Genomic DNA, 14,574 nt, shown 5'->3' with positions numbered 1-14,574 from the left:
CATATAAGTACCATGATGTATTTGAGAGCGTAAATAATATAAACAATGAATAATAATGTAATAGAGCAACTTTACTACCTTAAATAAAGACCTACAGTGTTCTACAGTGTAGTTATTGCATTGGCAAAAGCACATCTTCATATGAGGTATCCTGTGATGTCAATAAGTTTTAATATTTATTATAAATTGATTGTGATTTGTTTTCCCCTTCTGCTAACTAGAGCATTTAGTATCATCTTTCCCGATCAACCCCGTTGGTCTGTTGATTAACCACAGTGAGAAACGCACAATAGCATCTTTTGCCCGAATAACACGGAGCGATTTATCAAACATGAACGCTGCATTGACGTATTGAACGATACAAGCAGCCTCAGTTGCCAGCGGATATTTCCAGCCATCCTTCAAGATGAGCGGCGCTGCCAGTACGAGGGAGGCAGCGCCGCTCCGCTGCTGTTGATGTACCTGTCCAGGCAGCGCAGAGACAGGGGGATTAATCACCGTGTGACATGAAGATAATACATTGACGTAACAGACGTCACAGGCCTTGACTTAAGGCAGGACATAAGCTAAAGGACTTCTCGGTTGTAATAATGATTGTAATGCAGTTATCTCCTATAATGAGACATCTAGACGGTAATAAGTACCTGGAAACATGACATGCCTGAAAACTAAGGAGAGGTTGTGTGTGTGTTTTTTTCTTCTTCCCCAGAACACGGTCACAGAGCATCTTCAGGCTCGCTATGCAAGAGACCAGATTTATACGTATGTGGGAGACATCCTCATCGCCGTCAATCCTTTCCATAAGATGGAGATATACGTTCCTGAGGTGTGTGGATAAAAGCTTTCATTCATCTGTGTGTGTGTGTGTGTGTGCGTTTGAGGTTTTTTTTACGCACGTGTGCTTTGGTCAGTAATGCACTGAATGTAGCCCAGCGTGTCTCATTAGCACCTCTGCAGTTCTTCAGTCTGCTGCATCCCATTTAGCCTCACTTCCACTTCCACACACACACACACATACACTGCTCCGGTTTCTCTTCAATACCTCACTGACTAAATTTTCCTCTCAATCATCATGTTTTTCTTTGCCTCAATTTTTCATTCCTCTCTTCCCCGAGCCAAAAATATAATGTATTGTAGAGCAGTTTTTATAGATGGTGTGTGTTGTGCAAACTAGAATGTAGATGATAACATGAATAATTTGGTATGCCTACTTGGTCCACTGCATACCTTCATTTCATTTCATTCCTTGCTATTTGATATTTGAAATTAAATTTCCTTCTATGACTGACATCTTGTGAAACTAAAACAAAATACTTCTGCAAATTTGCAGATAAAGGTCTATTTTCTGCTTTGTATACAATCAGTTCCCAATTCAGTCAACTCTCTGAGCTTCAGCAGCCCCAACTTAACCAGTAATCCATTTGAGTGTTCCCTGAAATTTACATTGTGTACAATTCTTAGTGCCCTTTTCTGTAATAAAACCAATGGCTTTATTCGACTTACATAGGTATTGCCCCGTATTTCGATGCAATAACTCATATATGGCACAATAAGTGAACAATACATTATCCTCATTGCTTTATACTTTAAATAAATCTATTCTTATATCATCAACCCTCCTCTCTTTATAGCACACTAAGATGTACATAGGAGCGAAGCGTACAGCTAACCCGCCACACATCTTTGCTGTGGCTGATGTGGCCTACCAGTCCATGGTGTCATACAACACAGACCAGGTAACGTTTCTTACATTACAAACAAGTCTTACATTACATTGCCACTGTTACAGTGTCCTGAAGGCACAAAGTTACTTTTATTCCAACTTGTTTTGGTGCTGTATGTTTGAGAGAAAACACAGAGTCACATTACTAAGATGTGGCCACTAATGGGGTCAGATGTTATCGTCATCATTACTAGTTTAATGAACATCTCTGTGTCTTCCTGTGGGCAGTGTATTGTGATCAGCGGAGAAAGTGGAGCAGGGAAAACGGAGAGTGCTCATCTTTTAGTGCAGCAGCTGACTGTTCTGGGGAAGGTGAGTTATAATGGACCATAAACACAACATTTCATTACCACGGTACTGAGTCCCATTTACTTTTTTATTCTCTATTTGGATTCAAAAATGAAGAATTTCTTGGGTACACAGTTTGTTAATTAAAAAAAAAAAAACATCACAAGGAAAGTAAATAATGTTCCAAATCAAAGGGCAAACAATAAAAACTAATATTATAAATACCGCTACTGTTTGGCTCCAAATCCAACATCCTGTTATCAGTTCATTTTTAAGCTCCTGCTGGTCCCAGCCATGATTTGCAATTTGATTGAAAATAAATTTCCATTTCAATTCGCTTTTTTTTTTCTCTTTTCTTTTTTCTTAGATAAGTGGAACAGTAAAACAACCAGTGGCGGTGTCACTTTTGATTTGAATAACATGAATAGAAAAACAACATGGCTGAAATTCATGTATTCACTCTGGACAAATAAATGATCTCCTCCACAGTAATTGATTTTTTCCTCCACTTTCTAAGCTGCTCCAATGTTTTATTTCAGGCCAATAACCGGACGCTGCAGGAGAAGATCCTCCTGGTCAACAACCTGGTGGAGGCTTTCGGAAACGCCTGCACAGTCATCAACGACAACTCCAGCCGCTTTGGCAAGTACCTGGAGATGAGGTTCAGCTGCGGGGGAACAGTGGTGGGAGCGCAGATATCTGAGTATCTGCTGGAAAAATCCCGCGTCGTCCACCAGGCTGTGTAAATATCACTTCCTTCTTTTTGTCTCTTTCTTTTTCTACAATGAAAAGAAACCTCATGACACTTATTACCGCCGTTTCACAGTGACTTTCATAGATATGTAAATCACCTTGTTGCTTTCTAAAAGAACATCGCTACCAAGGTTATTTTCCCACTTGCCGGTCAGGGATCAGCGTGTAATGGACTCGGACTCTCTTCCTTTCACCTGTGCGTCTCCATCTCAAACCGGTGGCATTTGCCTTGAACCCAGCACTTTCATTCAATCCACCTTTTCTTCTTATCATGTGTCTGCGGGGAGCGGACCGGGTCAAGTGGAGGGCCTAGCTTATTTCCTGTTTGATCAAAGATTGTAGTCTTGCAAGTGTCCTTTGTGGAACTTCAAAGACAGACTCAAGCTTTTCATTAGAAAACAGACACGCGGGTCAGGCTGGGTTTGATTTGGCTGCAAACAATGTGAATAGCCGCACTTTTCTTCAGTTAGATACTAATTGCAGGAGGCAGCAAACAGGGTGGATACACATTTAGTCCAGAATTCTGCTTCAACTCCTCCAAAGATCTTGTATTTTCAGATTTGTGAGGAGGATATCTAACAGAATATACACATGAATTACACATTTTAATTTGAATCATGAATATCTCAGACTTACAACACAAATCTAGACAAGACATTATGGTCTATAACTGTGATTACTGGTCGAACAGTGTAGCCTTTGGACTAACAAAATGTTAGTCTGAACACACGATGAATAAATAAAATGGCATGTAAAAAGAAAAGCATTGATCTTTTTCTGTTATCTCACTAATCTAATGAAAAATGAAAATTACAGAAGCTAGCTTTAATCATGCATAACTGTTTTTTTAAGCTGTTTAAAAGCAATTTAGCCTACAAGCTTATGCTAATGATGTGAACTAGCTGACATAATTATTTAAGTAACAATGATAGATAGATAGATAGATAGATAGATAGATAGATAGATAGATAGATAGATAGATAGATAGATAGATAGATAGATAGATAGATAGATAGGGTAACACTTTACTTGAATACGGGTTCATAAGATTGACATAACACTGTCATAACCATAACATGACACCTGTCATAAACATCATTGAATACTGATGACAACTGTCGTTAAGTGTCATTCGGTAAGTTATGTCACTTTTGATGCAAAGTTGACATTGTTTGAGATGTACTTGTTATGAGAACTTGACATAAAGACAACATAAACTGTCATAGCAGACCTAATTGCCAAAATGTTTAAGTTATGTCAAGTTCTCATAACAAGTACATCTCAAACAATGTCAACTTTGCATCAAAAGTGACATAACTTACCGAATGACACTTATAAACATCAATGAATGCTTATGACAGTTGTTGTTGACAGGTGTTATGTCATGGTTATGACAGTGTTATGTCAGTTTTATGAACCCGTATTCAAGGAAAGTGTTACCCTTTGATTCCGTGGTGTGTTTTATTCTAGTCCAGCTCAAAATTGCTCTAGTGCACCATAAGTGTCCGGTCATTTAATTTAGTCCATTTAATATATCCTTTACTGGTCTGATGACTATTTACTACATTTAGTCAGTTGAACCTCCATAGTTGCCACTAACGACTATTCAGCCCTGTCAGATGCATCTCTTTCTTAACTGTTGTTTTGTTTTAGTGACATGAACTCACATCATAAGTCTTTATTCATTCTGAGCTGTGTCTCTTTGTGTTTCAACAGCGGGGAGAGGAACTTCCACATCTTCTACTACATTTACGCCGGCCTGGCTGACAGGAAGAAACTGGCCCACTACAAGCTCTCAGACAGCAAAACACCTAAGTAGGTTTGACATTTCTTTTAAACACTGTTTTTGCCCACTCTCACTGCAAACCGCTTTACTTCCCGACACCTCCCGGTCCTGATCTTTGCCTCCTCCTTGTTCTGCAGGTATCTGTGTAACGAGCACGTGAAATTAGGGCCTGACATAGTGAGCAACACCTTCTACAAGGAGCAGTTTGATGCAGTGGAGCAGTGTTTCAAAGTCATTGGATTCACCCTGGAGGTACAAACTGCTGCATCAATTACTGGGCAGAAAAAAAGCTGAAAGTGGCTTGACCACAATAATAGCATGACCTTGATCCTAACATTCATACAGACATGCTTTTACACTCCAATATAATGTATGAAAGTCTGCGCAAGCAAAAAGACAACGTGTTAACAAGCACAACAAATCAGTGAACTCAAAAAAAAAAAAAAACAGGCTTTAAAAACCAGCTTTAAATGTGATGTATAGGTGGTTTGTGAGGTGTACAGTATGGCTTGTGATGGAGAATGGAGCTACAGGCACATGTAGGCAGTCAGCTGTTGGCATTGTGAAGGCTAATGAGGCCCTAAGAACTGATTGCCTCTGGGATCTGCGCGTCAATAGCACTTATCCTGTAATCGCTTGGCGCTGCTGGAGGAGCGGCCTCCTCTTCTACAGTACGTCCTGTCTTGCATGAAATCACAGAAAGTGTCTGAAGATTGTCTTTGAGGCACTTTCATCTGTTTCGACACAGGATTGAGACACAAGTTGCCACACTGGAATTATTTATTTAATTATTTATTTTTTGCTCTTGCTAAATTGGTCGGACCATTTGAGCAAACGGAAATATAAAGGGGAATAATAAGCTGTAGTAATATTTACTACATAGTATTTAAAATTGTAACCTCTATTTTATTATTGTGGAGTTGAGACTTGTTGGGGCGTCGTTTAGCTCAGTGGGCACCCCATATGCAGAGGCTATTGTCCTTGCAGCAGTGGCCCCTGTTCGATTCCAGCGGTGGCCCTTTGCTGCATGTCATTCCCCCTCTCTTGGTCTCCCCATTTCCTGTCTCTCTACAGCTGTCCTATCAATTAAAGGCATAAAAAAGAAGTTAAATGTCAGTCTATACCTATACAGTGGCACTGCGTATGCTAATTTTTGTATCTTTTGACTGACGACCAATCGAAATGTAATTCAGATGAACAAAAATCCTCTAAACCGTCAACTTTAATATCGCTTGCATCCAGCGCCTGACGACTCAAACTGTTCACAAAAGTTTCAAATGACTAATTCAAGATACTCGTTATCTAATACCTGACCATTTATGGACAGATGATTGTGCAGCAACTTTCCACTTAACTACAATGCATATTGTACGTTACACAATATTTTTTTGCCTCCTCTCAGGCTCAACATGACTCAACACCTGCAACACTTCATGAAAAGTGGCAGACTGAGTAGTTAGAATGAGTCCTCGAGCACCACTCTGTTACATAAGTTGGTAATGAGGATAGGAAATAGAGAAACAGACATCACTAAAGCTTCCCCACTGTACAGCTACAGTCAGCTCATGTTTAGGTTTATAAGAAATGATGAGTCTGTTTCAGTGTTTGGTATCTGTCTTCTAAAGACTGTCTCTGATCCTTGCAGGAGCTGGGCAGTGTTTACAGCACCCTCGCTGCCATCCTCAACTCCGGAGACATCGAGTTCTCTCCAGTCGCCTCGGAGCATCAAACAGACAAGAGCGACATCACCAACATTTTTGTCCTAGACAACGGTGAGAGGAGGAGAGGGGTGAGCCAGAGAGAGAAGCTGGCATGGTTACACCTCGGTATATGATGACGTAGAACCAAACATGACTCTGAGTTTCCTCCTCTGCACCCCCACCTCCCCCCCTCCCCCTCCCCCTCCCGCTCCTTTCCATTAACTCTGCAGAGCTCCAGGTGGAGTGGAGCTAAATATAGAAAACTATTGTTCTGAAATAAATGTTCCATCAGTACAGACAGGCTAGTGGAGAATTACAAAGACATCGTTATCAAACATACATTTACAATGGGTAGATTTGGATTTGGGTAGAGGACATGATTTTCCTCTGGCTTCATATTTTCTAAATTTAAAAATTTGCCCTGACTGGTCATTTACAAAGCTGTCAGGATTAGAACTTATTTTAATGTCATCATCCTTATTTCTGAGTCTGAAAGAGGGCACTTCTTCATCCACATATCTCATGTCCCCTCAGTGTCCTCTCTGCTGTGCATCCGTTCGGACGAGCTCCAGGAAGCCCTGACCTCCCACTGTGTCGTGGCCCGGGGAGAAACGATCGTCAGGCCAAACACGGTGGAAAAGGCGGCGGTGGTGAGGGACGCCATGGGCAAGGCTCTGTACGGCCGCCTCTTCAGCTGGATCGTCAACCGCATCAACTCGCTGCTGCGCCCCGACAGCCAGCCAGGGTGAGATAAGGAGCAGGAAGTGTGATGCTGTGTCTGAGCACGGTGTCATGAATACACAATGACACAAAGTTCCTACTTTGTATGGCTGGTATCGAAAAGTATTTTTGCAACAGAGTCATCTTAGAAATTCAAAAGGGAACTGAAAGCATGCCATCTTGGTACACATCAACATAACATAACATAACATAACATAACATAACATAACATAACATAACATAACATAACATAACATAACATAACATAACATAACATAACATAACATAACATAACATAACATAACATAGCATAGCATAGCATAACATAACATAACATAACATAAACCCAATGGTTCTCAAAGTGGGGTCCGGGGACCCCCAGGGGTCCTTGAGAGGGTTCAAGGGGTCCCCAACGTTTTCTTGAAATTTTACCACTTTTTTCCAGAAATATTACATTTTTTTCAGAAATTTCTCTAAATTTTTCCAACAACTCATGTCATTGGCCCTAATTTGAACATACATTGACTAAAAAAATACTGTTATTCAGTCTCTGAACAAATATCGGCTGTTTGTTTCGAAAGGTTTGTCCAATGTGGGGTCCATGGTCTAATTTGTGGCAGTTTAGGGGTCCTTGATGTAAAAAAGTTTGATGGCCTTTCAATTCATCTTTCAGTTAATCTGAATCTGTCTTCCAGAGAGGAGGACAAGTGCCTGAACATCGGCATCTTGGACATCTTCGGTTTCGAGAACTTCAAGAAGAACTCCTTCGAGCAGCTGTGCATCAACATCGCCAACGAGCAGATCCAGTTCTACTTCAACCAGCACATATTCGCCTGGGAACAGGTGAGATCCGCCGGCCCGGCCCGTCACAACCGCCTCAATCAAAGAGCACTCTGGGAGCGCTTGGATCCCTCCTTTGTGTGCATTTTTCACCTTGGTACCAGCTCATTTCCATCTAAATGGCGATAACATGTCATCATTTGTCACCCGGCGCTTTAAGAGAGATGGCAAGGGTAAAATATGCTGCTGTCTTTATTTACGGGAGAATGAGGTTGGCGATTCTCCCTTTGTGTGGTCTCATGGGGAGTGTGCGTTGCCTTGGGGAGGGGTGCAGGGGGTGGTTTGCTAATGTTAAATGATTTGGTCTCACCCATGGAGAGGAGCTATAAATCATCCCAAATGAGGGTCAATTAGGAGTTGAAGACAGTTAGCATTGGACTTAAACTCACTCTTGGGTATTGTTGGCACCAAGCCCAGAAATACATTTGTCCTATACTGCCACCATATATAAAATTATATATATATATATATATCTTCACACAGAGCATAGGGGAACTGTACAGTGCTATGAGATTAATAAGCACAGCACTCCTACTCTGTCACCTCTAGAGTAAAATAAATTAAAAGCCAGTGTTAATATATCACTAATTCATATGGATTTACTCCGTCATCTACAGTGGGGACCAAACGTCTGAGACCGCTGTGTTTCCATATACGTTTACAATGCAGTTACATATTGTCCCAATCCATCTCCATCCCCACAGATTCCCTGATGCGCTTCATTTACCTCGCAGCGTGCAGCTCACGCCAGAATAAGCACGTTGATTTGATGTTGTTTGTTCCCACTTTGTCCTTTTCTTGGCGGAATAGAAGTCGCCAGCAACGTTGCTGAGTCATAGCAGCAGCCCCGAGAGTCAGTCAACCTGATGTGATCAGGTTAGCTCAGTATAAAGTGCAGGGCAGAGCTGGCTTCACCCCTCCCTCCCCTCCCCCCATCCCACATTCATCCAAATAGGGAAAAGAGCAGTTTGTAACAATGATTGGTACAAACACAGTAAGGCAACAAGTTCTGGATTTAATTTAGTCCTGTCACTGGAGGCCTGAGTTTGTGTGATATATGTTGCCAGGTTCCTCCAGTATTAGTCTCTCTGAACGCTCCATAGTGACATTTAAAGAACTTTCACTGAATATGAGTAGAAAAGAGCCTGGATAGGAAAAAAACAAACAAAAAGTTCAATTAACAGTTTACATAATGAAACCACAGAACAAACAGGCAGGAATCTACACAATCTATACAATCTGGTGTGATGCACGACAGTGGTCCTGGAAACTAATGTAATGTTTCCACACACAAAAAGGTCAATTTAAGGTTCTTCTACTGTACTGTAGGTCCTATTTAAAAAATAAACGTATTTCAGGCTGTGGTGGCGCTTGATGAGTCATTAATTTATTTCATAACAGAGCCAAACATCAACACGGACTGGATGATTTAGGATGAACTAGAAGGAACAGAAAGACATTATAAAGTTTGCCCTCCATTTCTGTTCAGGACGAGTACCTGAATGAGGAGGTGGACGCTCGGATGATTGAGTACGAGGACAACCGGCCCCTGCTGGATCTCTTCCTGCAGAAGCCCATGGGGATGCTCTCCCTGCTGGATGAGGAGAGCCGCTTCCCGCAGGCCACAGACCAGACCCTCGTAGGTCAGTCGCTTCAGCCACAGCGGGAGTGAAATCTGCTTCTGGCTGGATTTACTGTCTGCTGCCTGTTCTTGTCTAGGATTTATTGGATAAGTATGCAGAGTCGCTCAGTGACTGTCGAAAAGTACCAAAAGTTTTGAAGAATGGGGAGTTTTTTCATCACTTTTTTAGTTCCTTAAACTTTTTTTTTGATGATGGAGAAGTTGTGCAAAAAGATAACAGAACAAAAACGAGGGCTTCCATAATTACGTTTCTTTTGCCACTGATTCCGATAATTTCTGAGCATGTAGACGGTGCATTAGATCAATTCCACACACTGTCAAACCTCAGGACTACATCCCACAGCACACAGAACCTCTCTCAGCCACAATCTCATGTCATTGATTTTAATGTGACTGGTAACTAGAAGCATAATTCTGCTCTCCCAGTCATTTATGTTTATTTCATGATCGGCAGATGATCAATTGAGGCATCCCTTACAGAAAAGTGTTGTAAAACCTGAGTCTAATTCATTACAACTTCCCATCAGAGACAGAGATTTTCAGAGAACAAAGACTCGGAGCACAGCGAGTTTCCAAAGCAGTATTCTGACCTCTCATTTCCTTAATCTTTGTTGGGTGGGAGGATAATGAACTGATGTGCAATTTGGTATTTCAGAGAAATTCGAAGATAATCTCAAGACCAAAAGCTTCTGGAGACCAAAGAGGGTGGACCTCGGCTTCGGGATTCACCACTACGCTGGAAAGGTTATTAACATTTTGATGATAACATGTCACACTGAAAAGCCAGTTAATACGTGTATAGTCTTTTCACGTAATTTTTTTTTTTTTCTCCTCTTCACAAAACTTGAAGGTGATTTACAACGCTGCAGGCTTCTTGGCCAAGAACAGAGACACACTACCAGCCGACATCGTCCTGCTGCTGCGGTCGTCAGAGAACGAGCTGGTCCGGAAACTGGTCACTCACCCCCTCACTAAGACAGGTGGGTGAAGTTCTACCTTTCAGAAAGATGGAGAAGGGAATTAGACTGAAGGTGTTTGCCTCATCCTTTTAATGAAGTAGCACTAAATGCATTCTTGAAGTAAAACAACAGGCTATTGTTACTCCACTTAGCAGGGCTTTCCTCACTTCTCTGCCAGACATTTGCTGAAACAAGCTGGCCTTGGAATCCCTCCTTGGCAGAGTGGTGTCTGTCAAAATAAAAAAAAAACACAGCCAATAATCACATAATCACTACTAAGGCAGCATTTAGTTGTTGTAGTTTCTTCTCTTTTTTTGTAACAATCTGTTTATTGAATTAGAAAAACAATAGTGTTCTATACAATAGTAATTACAGATGTAAATTCAACATACCCCAGAACAGATACCAACCCCTCACCCCCATCCCTCCGACACCTAACCCAAATAGCTGGACACATACTGTAGTTAAAAGTAAAAAAAAAAAGGAAAAAGGAAAGGACAAAAAGATGGGTTGATAGAGGAAGAGAAAAAGAGAATAAATAAATGAATGTATGAATAGATAAAATAAATAAATAATAATATCAGTAGTAATACTCTAATAATAATAAAAAAAAGCAAATAAATTGATTAATAAGATCAATAAAGAAGCATAAATATCTAAATTGGCAGGTAGTAAGAAATATAAATCAATTAAAAATAAATAAGTTAGTAATAAAAAAAGTAAATGAAGTGAATAAATAATTCAGGAGTTGTTGTAGTTTCACAACAGTCGGCGGTTGCCACTCACATTGAATTGTAACTTGCATAATAAGAAGGAAAAGAGGACTGAACTCCTCTGGTAGCTGCTGCTCGGCTCACTGACCCTCGTCCTCTCTCTGCCTCTTTCCCAGGGAACCTGGCCCACACCAAGGGTAAAGGCATTAACACAATGCGCAGCCCGCGGACCCCGACACGCACCATCACCTTCGCCAAGGTACTTACAGCACCGTCCGCCTTATCACCGTGGTATCAATTAAGAACTTCCCCTGAAAAGTTGTTCAATTTATTTTCCTCTGCTCTCTACCACACCTAAGAAATTGCTCTTCAATCACAACCTCTGCTTCTCCGACTTCATTTTCTAACTGCAGCTTCTTATGTTTGTGCCTTTTTGTCTCCTTCTCTCCTCAACTTTCTCTTCTCCTCTGCATTTCTATCGTGAAAGATGGGAGTGCTAACCTTATACAGTTCTTTTTCTTTCAGTGAGGTAACCAAATTATTCCCATGTTGTTAGTGTTTTAGTGTACTGTATGTCTTACTTAACCAATTCAATAATACTGTAGATCCCTAGAAGATAGAAACCTCTGTTTCTAGGAGACAGTATAGTTCATTCCTGTTGTGCATAAAGCCTGTGTCGTGTCATTGAGCTTGTGCATGTGTGCATCACTGTTTTTTTAAATGCTAAATATTAAATCCCACCTTCACTTCTTCTGAACATAGGACCTCGTGCTGAGTTCATATCCATCACTGTCATGGATGTGTCTGCTTATAGCGCCGAGCCAAATATTGAAACTTTTCATTTTTGCATTCAAAGCATTCAATAATCAGTCTGAGCCACATTAAAAAAAAAACCTCCTTCTGGCAACTTAATTACACAACGAAATTAGTTTACATTGTGGGACTTCACCATTTCAGAGCCCGAGGCGGTTTGCTCACCTAAAAGCAATCGACAGCCGCTACATCCAAATGAACTGTTTTTGATGAGTTCCTGAATCTATTTCCATTCATCTGCATGTGTTAAACAAAAAAGCTCATCAAAGGCTCTCGCTCTTAAGAAGCAACAATGAGCTTTTAAATGCTACAAACAGTATTAAGGCTGATGGTTCGCTATAACGGCGCCTTCCCCCCCTCCACCACTGTATTTGTGCAGAGAATTAGATATAGAGCTTGTTAAATTGTTACCAAATATATACTAGGAGCAGGTTAATACTTTAGGGTGTGTAATTCATTATATTCAGGTGAATTTAGCAGTCTGTTATCTTTATAAGAGCAAATACTGTGATTTTTTGTGAATAACTTGTTAATTATAGTTTTTAAATAGTGTAACCTTGCATGATTTTGATATATGTACATTAATATATTAATAATGTAGCACTTTTTTAAAATGATACTGTCACACTAGCTTTATTCATTCAAACCATATTCTTTTTTGGCAACCTCTTTTTTTTTTGTTTATCCATTTTGTGCATCTCTTTTGCAGCTTTCTCTGGAAAAAAAGTTCAAGCCTGAAAAAAAAAGCTCGCTTGATGTGCCTGTCGATGACACAGTACAAAAGCCCACGGTGATTTTCCAAAAAGAGAAAGAAAAAGAAAATGCGTAGTTTCTTTATGCATGATTGTGATGGGAACGTGTCCTCCATTATGATTTTAAAGATGTGAATGGCCCACAGGTGGGCGGCGGCTCACACCGTTGCTAATGCTTAACATTAGCTCTAGCCCAGTGGTTTTATTTTGCCCCTTAATGCTCATTTTATCCCATAAACTTGTAAAAAAAAAAAAAAAAAAAAAAAGAAGCCAACAGCAGTGTAACTGTCTGGTACAGTTTGGATTATTGTGACATGTTTTTTCAGCCTGGTGAACCTGGCGACCAGCCTTACCATCCCAGAGAAACCACCAACATGAGAACACAAACAGTCGCCTCCTACTTCAGAGTAAGAGTTTTTTTTTAAATTGTTGAATAATAAGTCTGTCAACTTTCCTCATTCCTCTCACCATGGTCGGTACTTTGGGTTTCACTCCTCTCATGCTCCTTGTAGTACTCTCTGATGGACCTGCTGTCCAAGATGGTGGCAGGCCAGCCTCACTTTGTGCGTTGTATCAAACCCAACAACGACCGCCAAGCCAACAAGTTTGACCGGGAGAAGGTTCTGGTCCAGCTGCGCTACACCGGGGTCCTGGAGACCGCCAAGATCAGGAGGCAGGGCTTCTCTCACCGCATCCTGTTTGCCAACTTCATAAAGAGGTCAGCAGGTTCCCGCTTCACTCTGGCTCTCATTCAAAAGAAGGAAAACGACTGTGTGTGATTTGTGTTGGCCCTCAACATTAGCACCCAGCTGATTACACTGATTGCTACAGGTACTACATCCTGGCTTTCCATGCTCACGAGGAGCCAGCTGCCACTCCAGAAACATGCGCTGCAATATTGGAGAAAGCAAAGCTGGAGAACTGGGCAATGGGGAAGACTAAGGTAAGTCAAGATGCTTCATTTTAACTTTTTTTAATTTCACATCAGAACTTCATGCTTTAACTTTGTGTAGCGGCTTCCAAATTGCACTTATAATCTTCTCAAAACCTCAAAATAAAGGTTCATCTGAGCTCCTCTTGATTATACAGTTTAATTCTAAGCCTTCTATATTTACAATTTGCTGAAGAGGGGTGTCAAACTCATTTTAGTTTAGTTTATTTGAGCTCAAGTGGGCCGGACCAGTGAAATAATAGCATAATAACCTATCAATAACGAGAACTCTAAATATTTCCTTTGATTTAGTGCAAATGAACCCTCCTTTTACAAAACATGTTATGAACAGCCTGAAATTTCTTGAGAAAAATACTTGCCATTTGAACAATATTATGCCTCTTCTGGCTTTCACCCTTGGCAAAATCATCCTGCTGGCCGGACTGGACCCTCTGGCAGGCCGGTTTTGGCCCACAGGCCATATGTTTGACATCCCTGCTGTAGAAGATTGCAAAAAAAAACTGTACAAAAGGGGTAAACATGACTGCAACACACATCTTTTTTAACAAGTAGGAGAACCATGAAAGATGGTTCGATTGCCCCGGTGGCCCTTTGCCGCATGTCATTCCCCATCTCTGTCTCCCCATTTCCTGTCCCTCTAAACTATCCTGTCAATTCCTGTCAACAAAAAAAGAGAGAATATTATGTGCCAAACTACAGAAAACTATAAAAACTGGATTTTTATGTTCAAGAGATAGTTCAACATTTTGCATTAGAGGCTAATGGGATTTCTTGGTTTCCCTCATCAAACTCATCAAATACACAATCCAACAACTCCAAAATGCTCTTGTGGACAAGTTGTGACCTATTAGCTTCTGTAGCGTAGCTCTGAGCAGCTCGCGGCTCTGCTCCGCCGTTCTAAAAATAGCTTGCATCCCTTTAAGAAAAAACAGA

General features: G+C 40.8%; 1 protein-coding gene across 1 annotated transcript in view; it reads left to right on the top strand.

Annotated features, from left to right (window-relative positions):
- Positions 1-14,574, top strand: part of myo3a (myosin IIIA) — a gene marked incomplete at both ends in the record, with an annotated part of 30,121 nt that overhangs the window by 3,234 nt on the left and 12,313 nt on the right. Inside the window, 15 exons of the mRNA XM_083995293.1 lie at positions 710-826; positions 1,632-1,736; positions 1,952-2,035; positions 2,551-2,753; positions 4,481-4,579; positions 4,688-4,802; positions 6,196-6,322; positions 6,785-6,995; positions 7,666-7,813; positions 9,300-9,449; positions 10,303-10,432; positions 11,301-11,383; positions 13,016-13,096; positions 13,202-13,407; positions 13,521-13,632. Of these exons, the coding sequence (XP_083851419.1) occupies positions 710-826; positions 1,632-1,736; positions 1,952-2,035; positions 2,551-2,753; positions 4,481-4,579; positions 4,688-4,802; positions 6,196-6,322; positions 6,785-6,995; positions 7,666-7,813; positions 9,300-9,449; positions 10,303-10,432; positions 11,301-11,383; positions 13,016-13,096; positions 13,202-13,407; positions 13,521-13,632 (1,971 nt within the window). The remainder of the gene's footprint in view (positions 1-709; positions 827-1,631; positions 1,737-1,951; positions 2,036-2,550; positions 2,754-4,480; positions 4,580-4,687; positions 4,803-6,195; positions 6,323-6,784; positions 6,996-7,665; positions 7,814-9,299; positions 9,450-10,302; positions 10,433-11,300; positions 11,384-13,015; positions 13,097-13,201; positions 13,408-13,520; positions 13,633-14,574) is intronic.

The sequence above is a fragment of the Trachurus trachurus genome, assembly GCF_905171665.1.
Source record: "Trachurus trachurus genome assembly, chromosome: 20".
Classification (NCBI taxonomy): Eukaryota; Metazoa; Chordata; class Actinopteri; order Carangiformes; family Carangidae; genus Trachurus; species Trachurus trachurus.
This window is presented reverse-complemented; position numbering and strand designations above follow the sequence as displayed.